Raw genomic sequence first — 16,802 nt, 5'->3', positions numbered from 1 at the left:
CTGTGGCTGAGAAGTCTGTGAAACTTGTTCTTGTCTAGGCAGACGTGGTCTTTCTTTAGTTTTACCAGTGGCTATATTGTGTTTCAGAACTGCACACTCGTTTATGAAATGGCCTGGCTGTTTACAATAATTGCATGTCCCTTTAACGGGAGCTGCAGGATGACTGGCTTGATTCGGACCCCTCTTCTGACTGTCTTGTGGAACAGATTGTGCAACTAGTACTTTCATTTTCGTGTCTTTCATACGTCTTCTCTCGTGTTCTTGTTCTTCTCTGATTCTATTCTGGTGATACTGGAGCATCTGTAACATCTGGGACGGAGTACTAGCTTGCCATGTACTTTCGACTTTCAAAACTCGATTCTTAACTTGTGGACTTGAATTCTCGACTAATTTAGTAACAAAAAGATGAGGGTATGACTCACTACTCGTCTTCAAACCACTGTTTATGATAAAACATTTCTCAAATCTGGAATAAAAATCACTAGTGTCTTCGTCTTGTTTCTGTTTACAGGCTGAGATTGCATCCCAGTCTTCCTTTTTAGTGGCTAATAACCTAGGCAAAACCTGTATCAATAATTCTGGTAATTCTTTACATTTGTCTCCAAGACCGGTACCTGGTACACGTGCATTATCTTCAGCTTCTAGAGCTGTCCAATCGATCTTTTTCTCTCCCACCTCCCAATCTTTTTCCTTGAGTTTTTCATATATGCCCGCAGGCAACAGGACTTTTAGCATTTTAATAATATCTGGATACGTGTATTCTCCCATACGGAGCATGTCTTTTAATTCTCGGTGGAACCCTGCTGGATCTTTGTCATGACAGGGAATTAACTTCTTCATTTCTAAGAGTTCCACCTTGGTAACTGGGGTGTAAACAAATACTCGTTGCATTTCACCACCCGCTGTCCTAACTGGGTGTACTTCTCGTAGTGGATGCTGTCTATCTATGTAAAACGGTTTACTTTCTGGAGGTGAGACATGAACAAAATGCGGATTCAAAAACGTTCTATATTTGTGGCGCTGTTCTAGAATGACACTAATTAAATCGGTACCTAAACCTTTCCATCTATACTGGAGTAACTCGTTCAGGACATCATGTAACGGACCTGGATCAGAATGCTGACCCTCATACAGAGTAATGAGGTGCTGGATCATATACATACCCACCAGTCGCTGCTCGGCTGGGGGCAGTTTCAGAAACATTTGTGCCACTATTTCGTCTGGAAAAGTGGTAGAATCAGTAATCCATCGGACTGCTGATCGGGCTAGTTCTTGTTCATGCATGGTACCTAATTCACTATAACCGATTCGTGATTTCAGAATTTGATCGGTAGCTTGAAATACTTGTTCTAGAGAGCATTGTTCTGGTGCTGGAAGATGAAAAGCTTTCTTGTGTTCTAGGCGTAAATGTCGGTCTGGAAATCTAGATTTACCTACATACGCTATTCTGGCGGGATTCTCGTCGTCTACCTCTTCAGTAGAAGAGTCATTTTCTTTCTCGCTTCCTAGAGCTTCTTTGCGTTGTTCGTGTAACCTTATTATTTCTTTACGAATTTTCTTGTACATACTCTCTATACTATTGAGTGTCTTGTGCTTACCCTCGGCTATATTATCACTCCACCTTGTCAGAATTTTCATTTCGTTCGGATCTTTAGTCGGGGAATCTTGTTCCCTAATTAAACAATTGATCAGAAACTTTAATAACATGAACTGGATTTCAGCTTTCCTGAGAGACATGACTTCAGCAATACTTTCTGGATCTTGTCCTGTACGAATGAAACGATACATTCTGTCTAGATCTTCTTTCATATTCGGTAGGGTGACCAAATACTCGGACACCTGCCTTATACGTACGGAATATATAACCATACTATCCTCGCCTGGGACTGGATCATAACAGCATTCAGTAAGAGCTCGCCTGATTTCTGCAATGGACTGATATTTAGGCGTACGCTGTAATGCACGTTCATGTAACTCGACTACCCCTAGACGTCTATTTGGCGGCGGGGTACCAGGAGGACCTCCTCCCGCGGCCCCTGAACTGGAATCGTCGACTGATACTCTTCGTGCTGGCAGAGTGACTGATGTAGCGGGAACTTGTACTACGGGCTGGACTGGGGGTACCGTAACAGGTGCTGTAACAGGTGCCCCGGTGGCTGGAAGAACAGGAACTACATTATTTACAGGAGCTGGCGGAGCGGGATTTGCATATTCTGGAACTGTGTCGTCCAAATAGGACGAGAGAAAAATATCAGCTGCGGTCGGTTTGTGACGTAGCTTGGTCGGAACTAATGGCGGCGGGAAATTACTGGATGCCTCCGGGGTTGCTTTTGGCAAGCCCTCAGCAAGAAGAGGATACATACCCTTAATGAGGGCATTTCTCTGTCTGTCTGACTGTTCGGTTTTAACTCGTTCACCTATTTCGATCAATTCCCTTTCTTGGGCTCTTTCTAAGGATTCTCTACTTAATTCTGACTTTCTGATTTCTTTTTCGGTTCTTTTATGAGATTCTTTGCGCCATAACTCGATGGCATCTTTTTGTGACTGTCTGGCTTTCTTTTTCCATAATACTTCTTCTACTCGCATGATGCACTCCGCATCCCATGTACCCGATACGGGCCATCTATACTTTTCTTCTAACTGTTTGGTGTACTCCACCCATAAATCTAGATACAATATGGCACTTATGCCATGCTTTTGATACATAAAATGACCTGGACTGTCCCTAGGCGGGACAGGAACTGCCTCTTCTAACAGACCTTTTCTAGTTTTTAACTGACGTAACTTTGAGAACAGAGGCATGACTGAACTGGAGTCTAGACACAATACAATACACAATGAACACGATAATTACTGAAGAACACCACTTTCATACCACGACATTGAAATACATGAATGACATTTAAGATAACTGTTCGGACAAAATACTACCTGGAATACTGAAAACAGAATACATGAATTTCTCGAGAACAGAACAGACTAGAACAGAAACTAGATGCACTGCTAAAACAGTACGAAACTTACCGGTCTCATAAAGAGACACGTCAGGACCCGCATCCACCTAAGTGGACACTTCGTGTTGGATCTGTGTACCCAAACCCACGGACCAGAGACAATGCAATTGACCCTGTCTAGATACTACCCCAGCAACGGTACTCACCGGGCAGCAAGAACGGAAGGCCTCGGACTGGACTGGACTGTTACGACGACGGACGGACGAACTTCGGACTTCTGTTACGGGTGGGCCACCGGATACCTCGGACCTTGGACTCTCGGCTTGGGCTCTGGTCGGGACTCGCCGCGTTCCTCCACCGCCTCGTCTGGATGCTGGACCGCAACCTCCGTCTCCTCCGTGGGCCTGAGGGATACTTGAAGCAGAAATATCTGCACGTGCACGGTATGGTTCCGTCACGGCTGCAGAGGATCAGGGGCTTGCGTGGCTTCACCGGCGCGTGGGGAAAGGGCAAGTCCCTATTCGGGCGCCATTATGTGGTAAATAAATAAATAATACCTCTATTTTTGACTAGATATACAATAACATATAGCTCAATAAATAAGAGTCAAGATTTGAGGTAGCTGGAGTTTGCAGGTTTAATACAGCATAAAGGACAGGAACAGGACAACCTGCACGGGAATAGGATGGCAGGGCCCGGCAGCTGCCGGGGCAGGATCTGGGATGAGCGCGCTAACTTTTAATAACAGTGCACAAGTATATATAGTTAAACAAAATACATAGCATTCAGTACAGTAGGCGTAGCAGTGGGCGGGGTTTGTAGCAGTCGCGAAAGATAAGGCATAAAGTAGGTGTAACAAGAGGCGTATACAGGGCGTATACATAGACATGTGATGTAAACGTAACAGAATATGTCATAAATGAGGCGGAAACATGGAGGGGGCTACCTAAGGAGCCGGGACCTCTAACCTAGTGGTGCGCGCAAGCTGGCAATGACGTGTTACTAGGGAGAAGCTGGGGGCTATGACTTCTGCGCTAGAAGGAGAGACTAAAGTCTGGAGAGTCAAAGCGACATGTACCTAAACACTATCTAGTATCTGATGTTTAGAGAACATGTTGATAGAATCCAAAAGTTATCAGGGTAAAGGCTAACAGACTCTAAGACTGGTGCATGCATAATTCTACATGTAGTGCGTGTTGAGGAATATTAAATGACCATTAATACAGTATTTCTCTTACATGGAGACGTAAAGGCTAGACCATGACGGAAACTATTGATGCGATTCAGTAGCTTAGGAATGCAGAGAAGGAGAGCTGGACTGATAACTAGAATCATAACATACTCTTGGCAGACTGGCAGGCAGAGCCAGGCCGAGCCGGGCACTGTGAGGCATGAAGTAAGTGAAGGGTCAGGGATACAGGTGGGGGCTGTATCGCTCCTCAGCGAGGGTTCAGGAGACAGGAGCTGAATCTGGTGTCCGGGCCCTTTTGAGGCCTAGAAACGGGGATTTTACAATGAAATAACGTGCACACCGTGAAACGTGGCAACATAACTTTACATAGGCCTAATACTCGTAGCTTTCACGAGAACTAGAAACTGGCATACTAGAGTTGGACACAACTGTAATTGCGTCTTTAATCGATCATGGGGAATACATATGCATATTAATCATGCACATACAACATAACATGGGGAACACGTAGGGACACAGAACATGGCAAAATTTACTTTTCCACATCCCAACCAGCTCACCCTTCAGGCGGACAAACAGAATGTCCCCCTGTTTGTTCCCTGTTATTCCCTGTTAGTGGCCTATTCTTATTCAGCCAGAACATAGTTTTGTTCTTAAGCTCATCATAAACCCCAGTAAGAGCTGAATTCAGCTCCGGGACCCCTGTGAGTATAATTACTTATGGGCCGCTTCAGGGGGTAAAATTATACAGGGTATTGGTTAATGGGCAACTTAAGGGATAGCCCTTCTTGTTGACACTGGGGGGATGGTTCTGGTAAAGACTGCTTATGGGCTATAACTTGTAGAGGGTGTGTTGATTGGGCAGCGATGACATCGTCTGTGCTCGCGGGGTAACCATTGGGAGCATGACTAGTGTGTGACTGATGGGCGTTTGGGGCCAATAGAGGGCTCATGACGGTTGTTTTTTGCCCTTCTAGGGGATTACTAGGTTGTGCAACAGGCGAATTTGTGACTTTAGCAGTTATAGGTGGAGGCAATATATTACCCGCCCCCATACCCTTTGTTTTTACCAGGGTTACCACTTTGTCTAGCCGACACAAAATTAATTTCATTTGGGTATTAATAAGCTGCTCAAAATGGTTCTGAAAGTCACTAATAATTTGAGATACCCAGTTCGGGGGGACTTGTGTTTGCAGTGTGTTCCCTATGCGTTCCCCTACATCCACTTTACTAGTTTCAATCAGGGCAGGGATAGTTTTTCCCCTCTTCTTCCTGGGTTTCTTTATGCTTTCCTCTTTTTCCTAACACTTTGTCCCTTTTCTCCCACTGTTTGTTACCCTGCATCATCATTGGTCGCCCTCTGGGCACAAGGAATATCTGCGAGTGGAGAAACCGATAGGACATTTGGGGGGGTTAAAGCCATATCAAACCCTATAGCTTTTCGCAGCATTCTATCAATCGCAGTCGGCTGAGCAGGTATGGGGGGGAAGGTACCCTTTGATTTGCTAGCGGAGCGGGGATTGGGTGAAATATTCAGACACAACTTGGAAGACCTTGTTTGTTCCGTACTAGCCATTGTATACAATAACTACGGATGTAATAATCAACAAACAGGACAGCTGGTCTTCAGCTTCAGGATATAAAGAGCTGTAAAACCAGCTATATAGCCCAAAACACCCCAACTAATTAAGAACAAACAGACCGGATCCGCCCTCTACTAAAATTCAAAACAATAGCCTTTGGATAACCTCCCAGTCCAATCAGTCATATCCTCCAGTAATACAACCTCTTCTGCGATTCACCACTGGTTCCTTATTCGCCCTCAGAGTTCGAAGTGTCCTTCTCAGAGGGGGGGCCCAGCCCAGCCACTGCCAGCCCCTGACGGCCACAGACGGCCCGCCCCATGCCCGGGCTTAGGCCGGCGCCCGCCCACGTGCGTCCCGCGTAGCGGGAAAGGCTATTTGCTTTGAGTCCTTCCAGTTACAGGGGGGAGGGGCGAGTTGCTCGGTGTGAGCCCAGCAGCGTCCTGGGGCTTGGAGTACTCAAGCACAGCCCCCAACCAGCACACAAACGGCAGGGCGATGCGTCTCCCCACTTCCTTAGTCCATGTCCTCGACATTTGTCAGGGTGCTACAAAGGCGTCCCTACCTACCACAGAGCACTACTACCTGGACAGTCAGATTCAAAGAGAGGGCATCTTGCCCACTCAGTCCTGCAGGGCTTTATGGTTGAGTCCATTCATAGACTCACTTCCGAATAGGTGCTGCTGTGATATCTATTCAGGAGGTGAGCAATCTGTAACTAGAGATCTCTATCAGAAGTAAAAGTTGCTTACCTTCGGTAATGCTCTTTATGTTAGAAACTCCATCTACCTGAAGGTAAGTAACTTGTTCTTCTGTTTGGGATGCATGCTGACACTCAAAACGGTAACAAGACAAAATATCTAATTCAAAATATAGAATTACCAAAATATCGAAGTCAAAATATAGAATGGACAAAATATCGAATGGACTTATGGACAGAATATAGTGGTGAAAAATATCGAATTGAAGGTAAGTAATTTAATATCGAATAGTAATTTTTACCCCTCCCCTATCCTCCGCTTTCCCTACTGTTGCACTCTCTGGAGTGGGAATAGAAATTTCTACCCCTACGCTATCCAACGCTTCCACTACTGTTGCACTCACTGGAGTGGTAATAGTAAATGTTATATTTATTATTTCATTAATTTTAAATTACTTTTAAGACATTTAAAAAAAATTGATATTTTGACTAATCATATTTTTTTAAACAATATTTATGATTCGATATCTTTGTACTTACCTGTTTGTAGATAGGAATTCGATATTTTGGTAAATCTATATTTGTGTATTCAATATTATGTCAGTGATCCACTCAACACCCTCACACTCAGAAACTCGATTGCTTGAACATGAAATGGACACTGATCTGATGGTCTAGGTTCCATGCATCTGAAGTCAGCGGGTGATTACCAATGATCCTCTATGCAAAAATCAGCGTAGTGCCATAATAATGTTTGATATCAGATCTCTGATAGGGAGAGAGTCAGGGAGTTGTAGTTTTCTTTGTTCATTGTTATATGTGTAGAATTTCATTCTTTATGTATTAAAGTACCTTTCATTTTATAAAGTAAGGAACTGACTGGCCATTCTTGTATTAAAGGGTATTTGTGTTCTGAAGTGTCCAATTCTCCTTACCTCCTTGAGCGAAACTTGAACTGCTTTCCTTTTCTACCCTGAAAGAGTTGAGCAATAAATGTGAGTAGGTAGTAATCCAGTTGGGAAGGTGGTAGGAGAGCCAAGTCTCACATCTTATATTTTATATCTTTTATTACACTGTTTTGACATTATATTTTTTATTAGTGATACACGTGCTGTGTGAGCTCGATCTGTGCTGTGTGAGCTCGATCTGTGCTTCACACCACCCTTCAAGAGCAAACCTTGACCTTTTTGCCCCGTTAAAGTCAAATCCCTAAGAGGGGTTAACAGGCAATTCAGTGAGCTTTCACAGATCTCTCCTCCCCCCATCGTGCGTTGGACAGCCCATCCTGTCAACAGCCAGTCCCTCTATTGTGTCCCTGTCTGGGAGAAATACATGAAGGCCAACTACACCTAGCCATGTGTCCCAGGAAAGAGGCTGCAGGCACAAATTAGTGAGGACAAAGAAATGGCAAATTCTAAAAGTGGCATTTTCAGAATTGTGACGTCAAATCCAACTTTACCAATAAAGGGGATTTAAAATTATAATTTCTTTGACACCAAACATGATATTTCTGCCCGCACCCAAACAAAACTTACCTCTTATTAAATGGATAAGGGAACCCGAACATTTGGGGAAAGACCATTCTAAGGCTCACAGGTCTATATTTTCCTAATGCATATCAGTTCTAACTGTCATTGGTCTTCTCCTCAGGTAGCAAAAGGTGGTGGCCCCACAAGTGGGGGTATTTGACTCTCTGCTCTCTTTCTCTCCTCAGTATGTCCAGTTTCCAGGACACTGTGGGTCATCTCAGGACTTCCTTCGACTCAGGCAAGACCCGACCCAGGAAGTATCGACTGGCCCAACTCCAGGCTCTCATGAGACTCATGGAAGAGAACAATGACGCTGTTATCGAAGCACTGGCCAAGGACTTACACAGGGTGAGGCAGCACCTAACTACAAGGGGGGTGCACAAGACAGGTATTAATGATATGTACACCGGCTCAGAACTTTCACAAAGAGAGAGGGGTGTAAGTACAAGGAGAAGGAGTGATGTCCACATACCCAGAGGGTCCCAAGGCGCTTGAGGAAGGGTGGGGAATTACTTGTCGAATATCCATGTTTTAAGTTGCTTTCTGAATGCTTGGTGGTTCTGAGTGAGGCGAAGGTGAGTGGGAAGTGAGTTCCAGGTTTTGGCTGCCAGGTAGGAGAAGGATCGTCCTCCCATGGTGGTTTTGTTGATGCGAGGTACCGCAGCCAGGGCTTGGTTGGAGGAGCGTAGTTGGCGGGATGGGGTGTAGAAGGAAAGTCGGGTGTTGAGGCATTCGGGTCCAAGTTCGTAAAGTGCTTTGTGTGCGTGGGTTAGGAGGCGGAATGTTATCCTCTTATTGACGGGAAGCCAGTGGAGGTTTTTCAGGTGACTAGAGATGTGGTCTTTACGCGGGATGTCTAGTATGAGTCTGGCTGATGCGTTCTGGATGCGTTGTAGTTTTTTCTGAAGTTTTGCGGTGGTACCGGCGTATAGGGTGTTACCGTAGTCCAGGCGGCTCGTGACCAGTGCGTGGGTGACCGTTTTTCTAGTTTCGGTGGGGATCCAGCGAAATGTCTTTTTGAGCATGCGAAGAATGTTGAAGCAAGATGATGAAACGGCGTTAACTTGTCTGGTCATCGAGAGTGAGGAGTCCAGGATGACGCCCAGGTTCCGTGCGTGGTCCGTCGGGATGGGAGCTTTTCCTAAGGCCTCTGGCCACCAGGAGTCATCCCAAGCGGAGGGGGAGGTACCTAAGATAAGGACTTCAGTTTTGTCTGAGTTCAGTTTCAGACGGCTGATCTTCATCCACTCGGCTACTTCTTTCATTCCTTCATGTAGGTTGGTTTTGGCGGTGTTCGGGTCTTTGGTGAGTGAGAGGATCAGTTGAGTGTCATCAGCGTAGGAGATGATGTTGAGGTTGTGTTGTCGTGCGATGGTCGCGAGGGGGCTCATGTATACGTTGAAAAGGGTGGGGCTGAGTGAAGATCCTTGTGGCACATCGCAAATGACTTCAGTGGCCTCTGACTTGAATGGTGGAAGGCTGACTCTCTGAGTTCTTCCGGTGAGGAACGAAGTGATCCATTCCAGTGCTTTTCCTTGGATTCCGATGTTTCTGAGGCGTTGTAACAGGGTGCTATGACAGACTGTGTCGAAGGCTGCGGAGAGGTCGAGGAGGATGAGGGCGACTGTGTCTCCATTGTCCAGTAGAGTTCGAATGTCGTCTGTTGCTGCGATGAGTGCGGTCTCAGTGCTGTGTTTTGCTCGGAAGCCGGACTGTGAGGAGTCGAGGGATTTGTTGGTTTCGAGGAAGGCGGCGAGTTGGTTGTTGACAGCTTTCTCGATGACTTTGGCCGGGAATGGAAGGAGCGAGATGGGGCGGTAATTTTTGAGTTCGGTGGGGTCAGCTGTGGGTTTTTTCAGAAGGGCGCTGAGTTCGGCGTGTTTCCAGCTTTCCGGGAAGGTGGCGGAATTGAGGGAGCAGTTGATGACGTCTTGGAGGTGTGGTGCTATGATGGAGTCTGCTTTGTTGAAGATGTGGTGAGGGCATGGGTCTGTTGGGGACCCTGAGTGGATGGAGTTCATCAGGCGGATGATGTCCTCGGTGGAGATTGGGTTCCAGTCGTTAAGGATGTTCAAGGGGGATGAAGGTACGGTAGAAGGTTGGGTGGGTTGGTCTCCGGGTTGGTTGTCGAAGCTGTTGTGGATGTCTGCGATTTTGTCGTGGAAGAACGAAGCTAGGGAGTCGCAAAGGGTTTGGGAGGGAGTGATGTCGTTGGAGTTGGCAGTAGGGTTGGTAAACTCTTTGACGATGTTGAATAATTCCTTGCTGTTGTGGGCGTTGTTGTCTAGTCGGTCTTTGAATGCGGCTTTCTTGGCAGTTCGGATTAGTTGGTGGTGTATGCGGGTGGCGTTTTTGAAGGCGTCTCTGGTGTTGGTGTTTGGGTCTTTTTTCCAGGCCTTCTCAAGGGAGCGACAGAGTTTCTTGGATTTCTTGAGATCATCGTTGAACCAGGGTGCGTTTTTGGTGCCTAGTTTGATTTGACGTTTTTTCAGAGGTGCTAGGTTGTCGGCGCTGTTGGTTAACCATTGAGTGAGGTTAATGGCTGCTTGGTTGGGGTTCGAAAGAGTGGGTAGGGGGGTTTTGAAGCAGTGATGAGGAGATCTGGTCGATGGTGATTTTGTTCCAGTTTCTTCGCAGAGTAGGTTGAGGATGGTTGTGGGTTGTGGTCTTTTTGTAGACGAAGTGAACGCAGCTGTGGTAAGGGGCCGTAGCACATGTGGATGATAGGTTTAAATGCTGCAGTACACATCTAGCTAGAAAACAATGGAGCTATGTCCAACAGTGAGGCTAAAGATAAGGGGTGCAGAAGCTAGGGATACGGGAGGATAAGCAGCAGGTTATACTTGGATGTGATGTTTCTTTAAGAGCAGTAGTGGCCAGCTTGTTGGATAAGGGGGTAGAAGGAATTTCAATTCCTAGGAGGGTAGCAAGGGAAGCCTTGATGCCCATTCCTTCCTGCTTTTCAGTTACACTAGCCTGTTTAGGTTGCTTCTGGTAGAATGATGTAACCCCATAGCATTTGAGGTTTTTTATTGCAATTTTTGTGGCAAGGGCACTCATTATCACATATAATAAGTGCTGTGCATAGAATAACACAACAAGACATGGCAACATTTCGACAGATGATGTCAATTACATTACATCGATAAGTCATAAAAGGAGCACCACTTTAAGCACACCCTTTCATGTTTATGAATGACCCACAAGCAGCATAAACCGGCTTTTCCTATTGTGCCCAACAGGATACTCCCACTGCACCAGCACAAAATAGATGGGGGTGTTGGCCGTTTCCATTTGGGTGCCACATCTCTCATGGCCACCAAGCAGGCCACCCCAAGGAAAACTCGCTCAGCCTGTGGGCCCCCCAGCTCCTCCACCAGCCCCAACAGCACATTACGCAGAGCCAATTCCTGAGGATGCCTAAGATATGCTGCGAGCTTCTGACCCACCTCATCCCAGAAGGAACATAGCGTCGGGAAGTCCCATGCCATATGGAATAAATCCGCAGCTGGGAGCGCACATCGCATGCAAGAAACTTGGGCATTGGGAGATATTCGGTGCAAGCGGCGTGGGGAGGGATAAGTAGCAATAAGGTAGTTTATTTGAATCATGCGCATACAGGAGGAAATTGCCAGTTCAAGGAGTGCGAGACAGTCCTGCCTCCCGTCATCCTCATAGAGTTCCTTCATCCAATTTACTTTTTTGTGTCTGAGCAGATTGAAGCCATCTGGGGCATGAATGACCAATGAGAGGTAAATCAGAGAGACGGCTCCTTTTCCCAGGTGCCCCATGAAGATCTTGGCCTCAAGCGGACTGTATTCAGGAGGCGGGGTGTCTGCTGAGAAGTGTGGTTGCAGAGCGAGTCGTAGCTGAAGGAAGCGGAAAAAATGAGAATTAGCTTTAGCGTAATGATACTTTAGATCTTAAAATGACATTACATTTTCCCCTTTATACATGTCCCCTAAGGAAGAAATGCCAACTTGGTCCCACTGAGCAAAGCCCTCCAAATTAGAAAGGTCTCAGATCTATGTACCCTGCCATAGAGGAGTCATCCCAGTCAAAGGGCTGTCCCAATGGATGACTTAGGGCGGCCCTCATGCAGACAAGAGCCCCTTGAGTGCAGGAATGCAACGTCGAGGGCAACCACGCTCCATAGAGAAGGTCAAGAAGACCATCAAAACACAAAAGGAGCTCTAGACAATAGGCAGGGTCATCCCAACCCCCAGCGAACAATCATTGACTGGTACCAGGCACGCAGTCGAGTAACATATGTATATATCAGACATGCCAAGGCCTCCATCAAAAGGGGACTTAAACGCTGAGTGAAAAGTCACATGTGAGAGGCTGGCTTAGTATATGGTGCTCACTAATGTAAGTGTGGCACCCTGCACTAAGCCAGACAACCCTTATAGTGATTTTAGTGGTCTTAGACAACCGTAGAAAGCTCTCTAAGTGGTAGCTGTGGAGAGCAGCCTTCAGGCTTAGTCCAGAAGGAATTTAAGGCAGCTAGTTTCACCAGTACTTAATCTTATGGTATAGGTTAAGTGAAAAAGAACCACACAATGTATTTATGAAAATAGGTATTTACTGTAAGACACTCACTAACACAATGTATTATCTCCTACCCGGAGATACAAACACAATACTTAGGAAATAGAGCACGTAAGTAGCACAAATACACAATGGGCTCCAGAAAGACCAAAATATACACTAAAATAGTGAAATGCGAACCACAACTCAGGACAAGAGTGGACCCAGAGGAGGTAGAAGAGTCGGGTACCCAAGGAACCACCCAATGTGAGTATCTAGGAACCCCACGGAGGTCGCGTGCAGAGTGGGAACACAACTGCGTGCTCAATGTTAGTCAATGGGTAAGTTGCAATTACAGTTTTTTAAGAAAAAGGACCCTTCCCAGGGGATCCAGAAGACACACTGCAGAAGATGGAAGGTTGGAGAGTCGTCCCACCCCTGGATACCAGGATACCTACACCAAGGAAGCTAGGTGCATAGGTGTCAAGTGACGTCGTAAACCGCCATAGACCACAACGGAGGACTTCAGGAGAGGTGCTGCTGGAGAAGAAGATGAAGGAGCCCAGTGGAACTCAAAGGCCGATTCAAGCTGAGAAAAACCTTCAAGCAGAGGGGTCAGAGTCTATGCCACTCAGGATTGACCAGGAGGCACCGAAGACAAATGCACACCGATGCCGAGGATGGAGCAGATGTTGATGGTGCCCTTGAAGTTGCAGCTGTGCAGACCATGCAATACTGTGGAATACCAGGAACCATTTACAAGCTGTCCCACATCGGATGTCGAGAGCCAGGGGTCAGTGTCCAGCAGGGGCTCCAACAAGCCTTGGCAGCAGCAACCAATGACATAGTAGTTGGTAAAGAAGGTGCAGTGCCGTGACCAGCAAGGTCCAAGTGACTCACCACGACTAGGTAAGTGAATGCAGGCCCTGAACAAGCAGGAAATGCCACTGGAGTCAAAGTAAACCCTCAGGAGGACCCACAGGACGGAGGCGCAAGAGTCACAAGAGGAACTCAAGTAGCCCACCAAAGATGCAGGCCCATGGTTCAAGGGATGTGGTGAGGATGAAGATCTTTGCTGCAGGAAAGGCTTGGCGTTGGAGCTTCTTGGAGCCTGAAGATCTCTGAGGAAGAGGCTCAATAAGCCTTGACAACAGCATGTCAACGTGGTGCACAGGGGTTCTGTTCCAGCAGTTCTGACGAGGGATACTGGCCACAAGCTCATAATGAAGACAGTGTAGGCCTTGAGGGAGTTGCAATACCACCACCTGTGTCGCTGAGCCTTTTTGGAGTCCATGGGAGCACCGGATCAGCAGACTTGTCCGCTGTGTTGCAGTGCCTGCAGGTGCAGGGAAGTGACTCCTTCACTTCAAGGGAGATTCTTTCGAGTGTCTTGGATGTCCATATCTCCTGTGAAGAACCTGTATGGAGCACGTGCACAGACATTGCAGCAGACTTGCAGGACGACAAGACCAGCAGCAGCAGGAGTCTTCGAACAGAGGAGGGGCTGGAGAGTGCGGCGGATACTCCTTTGTCCATTTTCATACCAGAGCGAGAGCCAACGGCTTCCTTTACTGGTTTGAACTGGAGTATGCAAGGAGGGTACCAAGAGTGCCCTTCAAGCAGTCTCAGTGACGCTGCCATGCGCTCCCACCATGCCCCAATACACTAAACCCTGTCTGGGAGGTGGTCTCACCTCCCTGTGACAGGATATCTATTGTTCTGCCTTCCTCTGCTTGAGCACCACTCAGCAGCAGGAGGGCAGAAACATGTCTCTGGTCGGAAGCAGCCCTAGCTTGCTGTCCGGTTCTGGAAGACTGGTGCCAGGAGCATTGAGGGGATCCCAGAGGAGCGTTATGGTGCATGGAATAATACCTCCCACACCGTTTACGGTGTTAGGGTATGATTCAAACATGTTTGATACCACCAGCTTAGAGATGTTCATCGCATAATGACACATAGCCACTCTATATATCATAATGGCTAATGCACTTACAACTCGGGAGAATTGACTCCAAAGGTTGTAGGGGTGTGAAAAACCTGTATGGAACACGTGCAAAGACGTTGCAGCAGACTTGCAGGACGACGAGATCAGGAGCAGCAGGAGCCTTCCCAGTTGCAGTCTTGGTTCCCAACGCGAAGTCCAGCAAGGTCCAGGGTGCCCAGATGGTCGAAGAAGAAGGGTTATGGGATGGTTCCTTGTTTAAATATCGACAAAAAAAATATAGTTTACAAAAAATATAGATGTAAAAATATCGATTACAAAAATATCGACTCCCTATACTCAAACAGGTAAGTACAATAATATCGACTCAAAAATATAGATGTAAAAAATATAGATGTAAAAAATATCGACTTTAAAAAATAATATAACTTAAATTAAATAATATTAATATTATTAACCAAATAAATTAAATTACATTTATATTTTAACTATTTATAACAAATAAACTTAATTTAATTAATATAAACACAATAAATGTGTACATATACATATATTTTCTTAAATACATTTTATTTATTTAATATATAAACTTTAATAATTATACAAAAATAAAATAAACACATATATAAAACATTTTGAATAAAATAAAATATTCTATATTTAATTAACACATAAAAGTATAAAAAATAATAATACATACATTTAATAACAAAATAAAAACATTAGTAGTTAAAACATTTGATAGCAAAGGGGTAACAATTAATATTCCCACGCCAGTTAGTGCAACAGTAGGGAAAGCGCTGAATAGCGTAGGGGTAAAAATGACTATTCCCACTCCAGAGGGTGCAACAGTAGGGAAATCGTTGGATAGCGTAGGGGTAAAAATTACTATTCCCACTCCAAAGGGTGCAACAGTAGGGAAAGCGTTGGATAACGTAGGGGTAAAAATTACTATTCCCACTCCAGAGAGTGCAACAGTAGGGAAAGCGCAGGATAGCGTAGGGGTAAAAATGACTATTCCCACTCCAAAGGGTGCAACAGTAAGGAAAGCGCTGGATAGCGTAGGGGTAAAAATTACTATTCCCACTCCAAAGGGTGCAACAGTAGGGAAAGCGTTGGATAGCGTAGGGGTAAAAATTACTATTCCCACTCCAGTGAGTGCAACAGTAGGGAAAGCGCTGGATAGCGTAGGGGTAAAAATTACTATTCCCACTCCAGAGAGTGCAACAGTAGGGAAAGCGTTGGATAGCGTAGGGGTAAAAATTACTATTCCCACTCCAGTGAGTGCAACAGTAGGGAAACCGCTGGATAGTGTTGGGGTAAAAATTACTAGTCCCACTCCCGAGGGTGCAACAGTAGGGAAAGCGTTGGATAGCGTAGGGGTTAAAATTACTATTCCCACTCCAAAGGGTGCAACAGTAGGGAAAGCATTGGATAGCGTAGGGGTGAAAATTACTATTCCCACTCCAGAGAGTGTAACAGTACAGTAGGGAAAGCGCTGGATAGCGTAGGGGTGAAAATTACTATTCCCACTCCAGTGAGTGCAATAGTAGGGAAAGTCCTGGAACCCAAAACATAAAAAAAAAAACTATCAAAATGTTTATTACATTTAATTTCTAATATAAACATAATAATATATACATTTAATTATATTATTATTAACAAAGATAATAAAAAATATTTAATTACACATTATTTAACACTATAATATCCACCACACACACCTAAAATTAATTACACGATTACATTCAATATTTACTAATTAATTAATGAAAATTAATACTTTTTTCAAATTAATTAATTAATAATTAATTACCAGCTTTCACACCATATACACTTATAAACACCACAACACAAACCTATAATTAATTACACATTTACAATTAATAATTAATAATTAATTAATGGTAATTATTTTGAAAAGTATTTAATAATTAATCAATACAAAATTAATTACTTACCACCCTTCACACCATTCACACATATAAACTCCACAACACACACCTAAAATTAATTAAACAATTAACATAATTAATTATTAATTGACTAATTGAAATTAATTAACTAATTATTAAACAATTATTAATAAATTAACGCATTAATTAATCAATTAATTTTATATAATTAAATTACTTCCCACCCTATTCCCCTATAAACCCATAACCCGCTATGGAACTAATAACACAAAATTCAACATAAAATACATTAATAACTAATACAATTCCAAAACATATAATAAAATGACAAACAATTCTCTTCAAAAACACTAAAATACATAACATTATTAATAAATCGATATTTTTGTAAACTATATTTTTGTAAACGATATTTATTACAACTATATTATTGTTATTGATATTACTTACCTATCA

General features: G+C 44.6%; 1 protein-coding gene across 1 annotated transcript in view; it reads left to right on the top strand.

Moving 5' to 3' along the window:
• The window catches only part of LOC144770799 (aldehyde dehydrogenase family 3 member B1-like), a 223,638-nt gene that overhangs the window by 77,176 nt on the left and 129,660 nt on the right, over positions 1-16,802 (top strand). Inside the window, exon 3 of the mRNA XM_078655597.1 lies at positions 8,144-8,306. Coding sequence (XP_078511723.1) covers positions 8,144-8,306 — 163 coding nt within the window. The remainder of the gene's footprint in view (positions 1-8,143; positions 8,307-16,802) is intronic.

The sequence above is a fragment of the Lissotriton helveticus genome, chromosome 1_1, assembly GCF_964261635.1.
Source record: "Lissotriton helveticus chromosome 1_1, aLisHel1.1, whole genome shotgun sequence".
Taxonomy (NCBI): Eukaryota; Metazoa; Chordata; class Amphibia; order Caudata; family Salamandridae; genus Lissotriton; species Lissotriton helveticus.
This window is presented reverse-complemented; position numbering and strand designations above follow the sequence as displayed.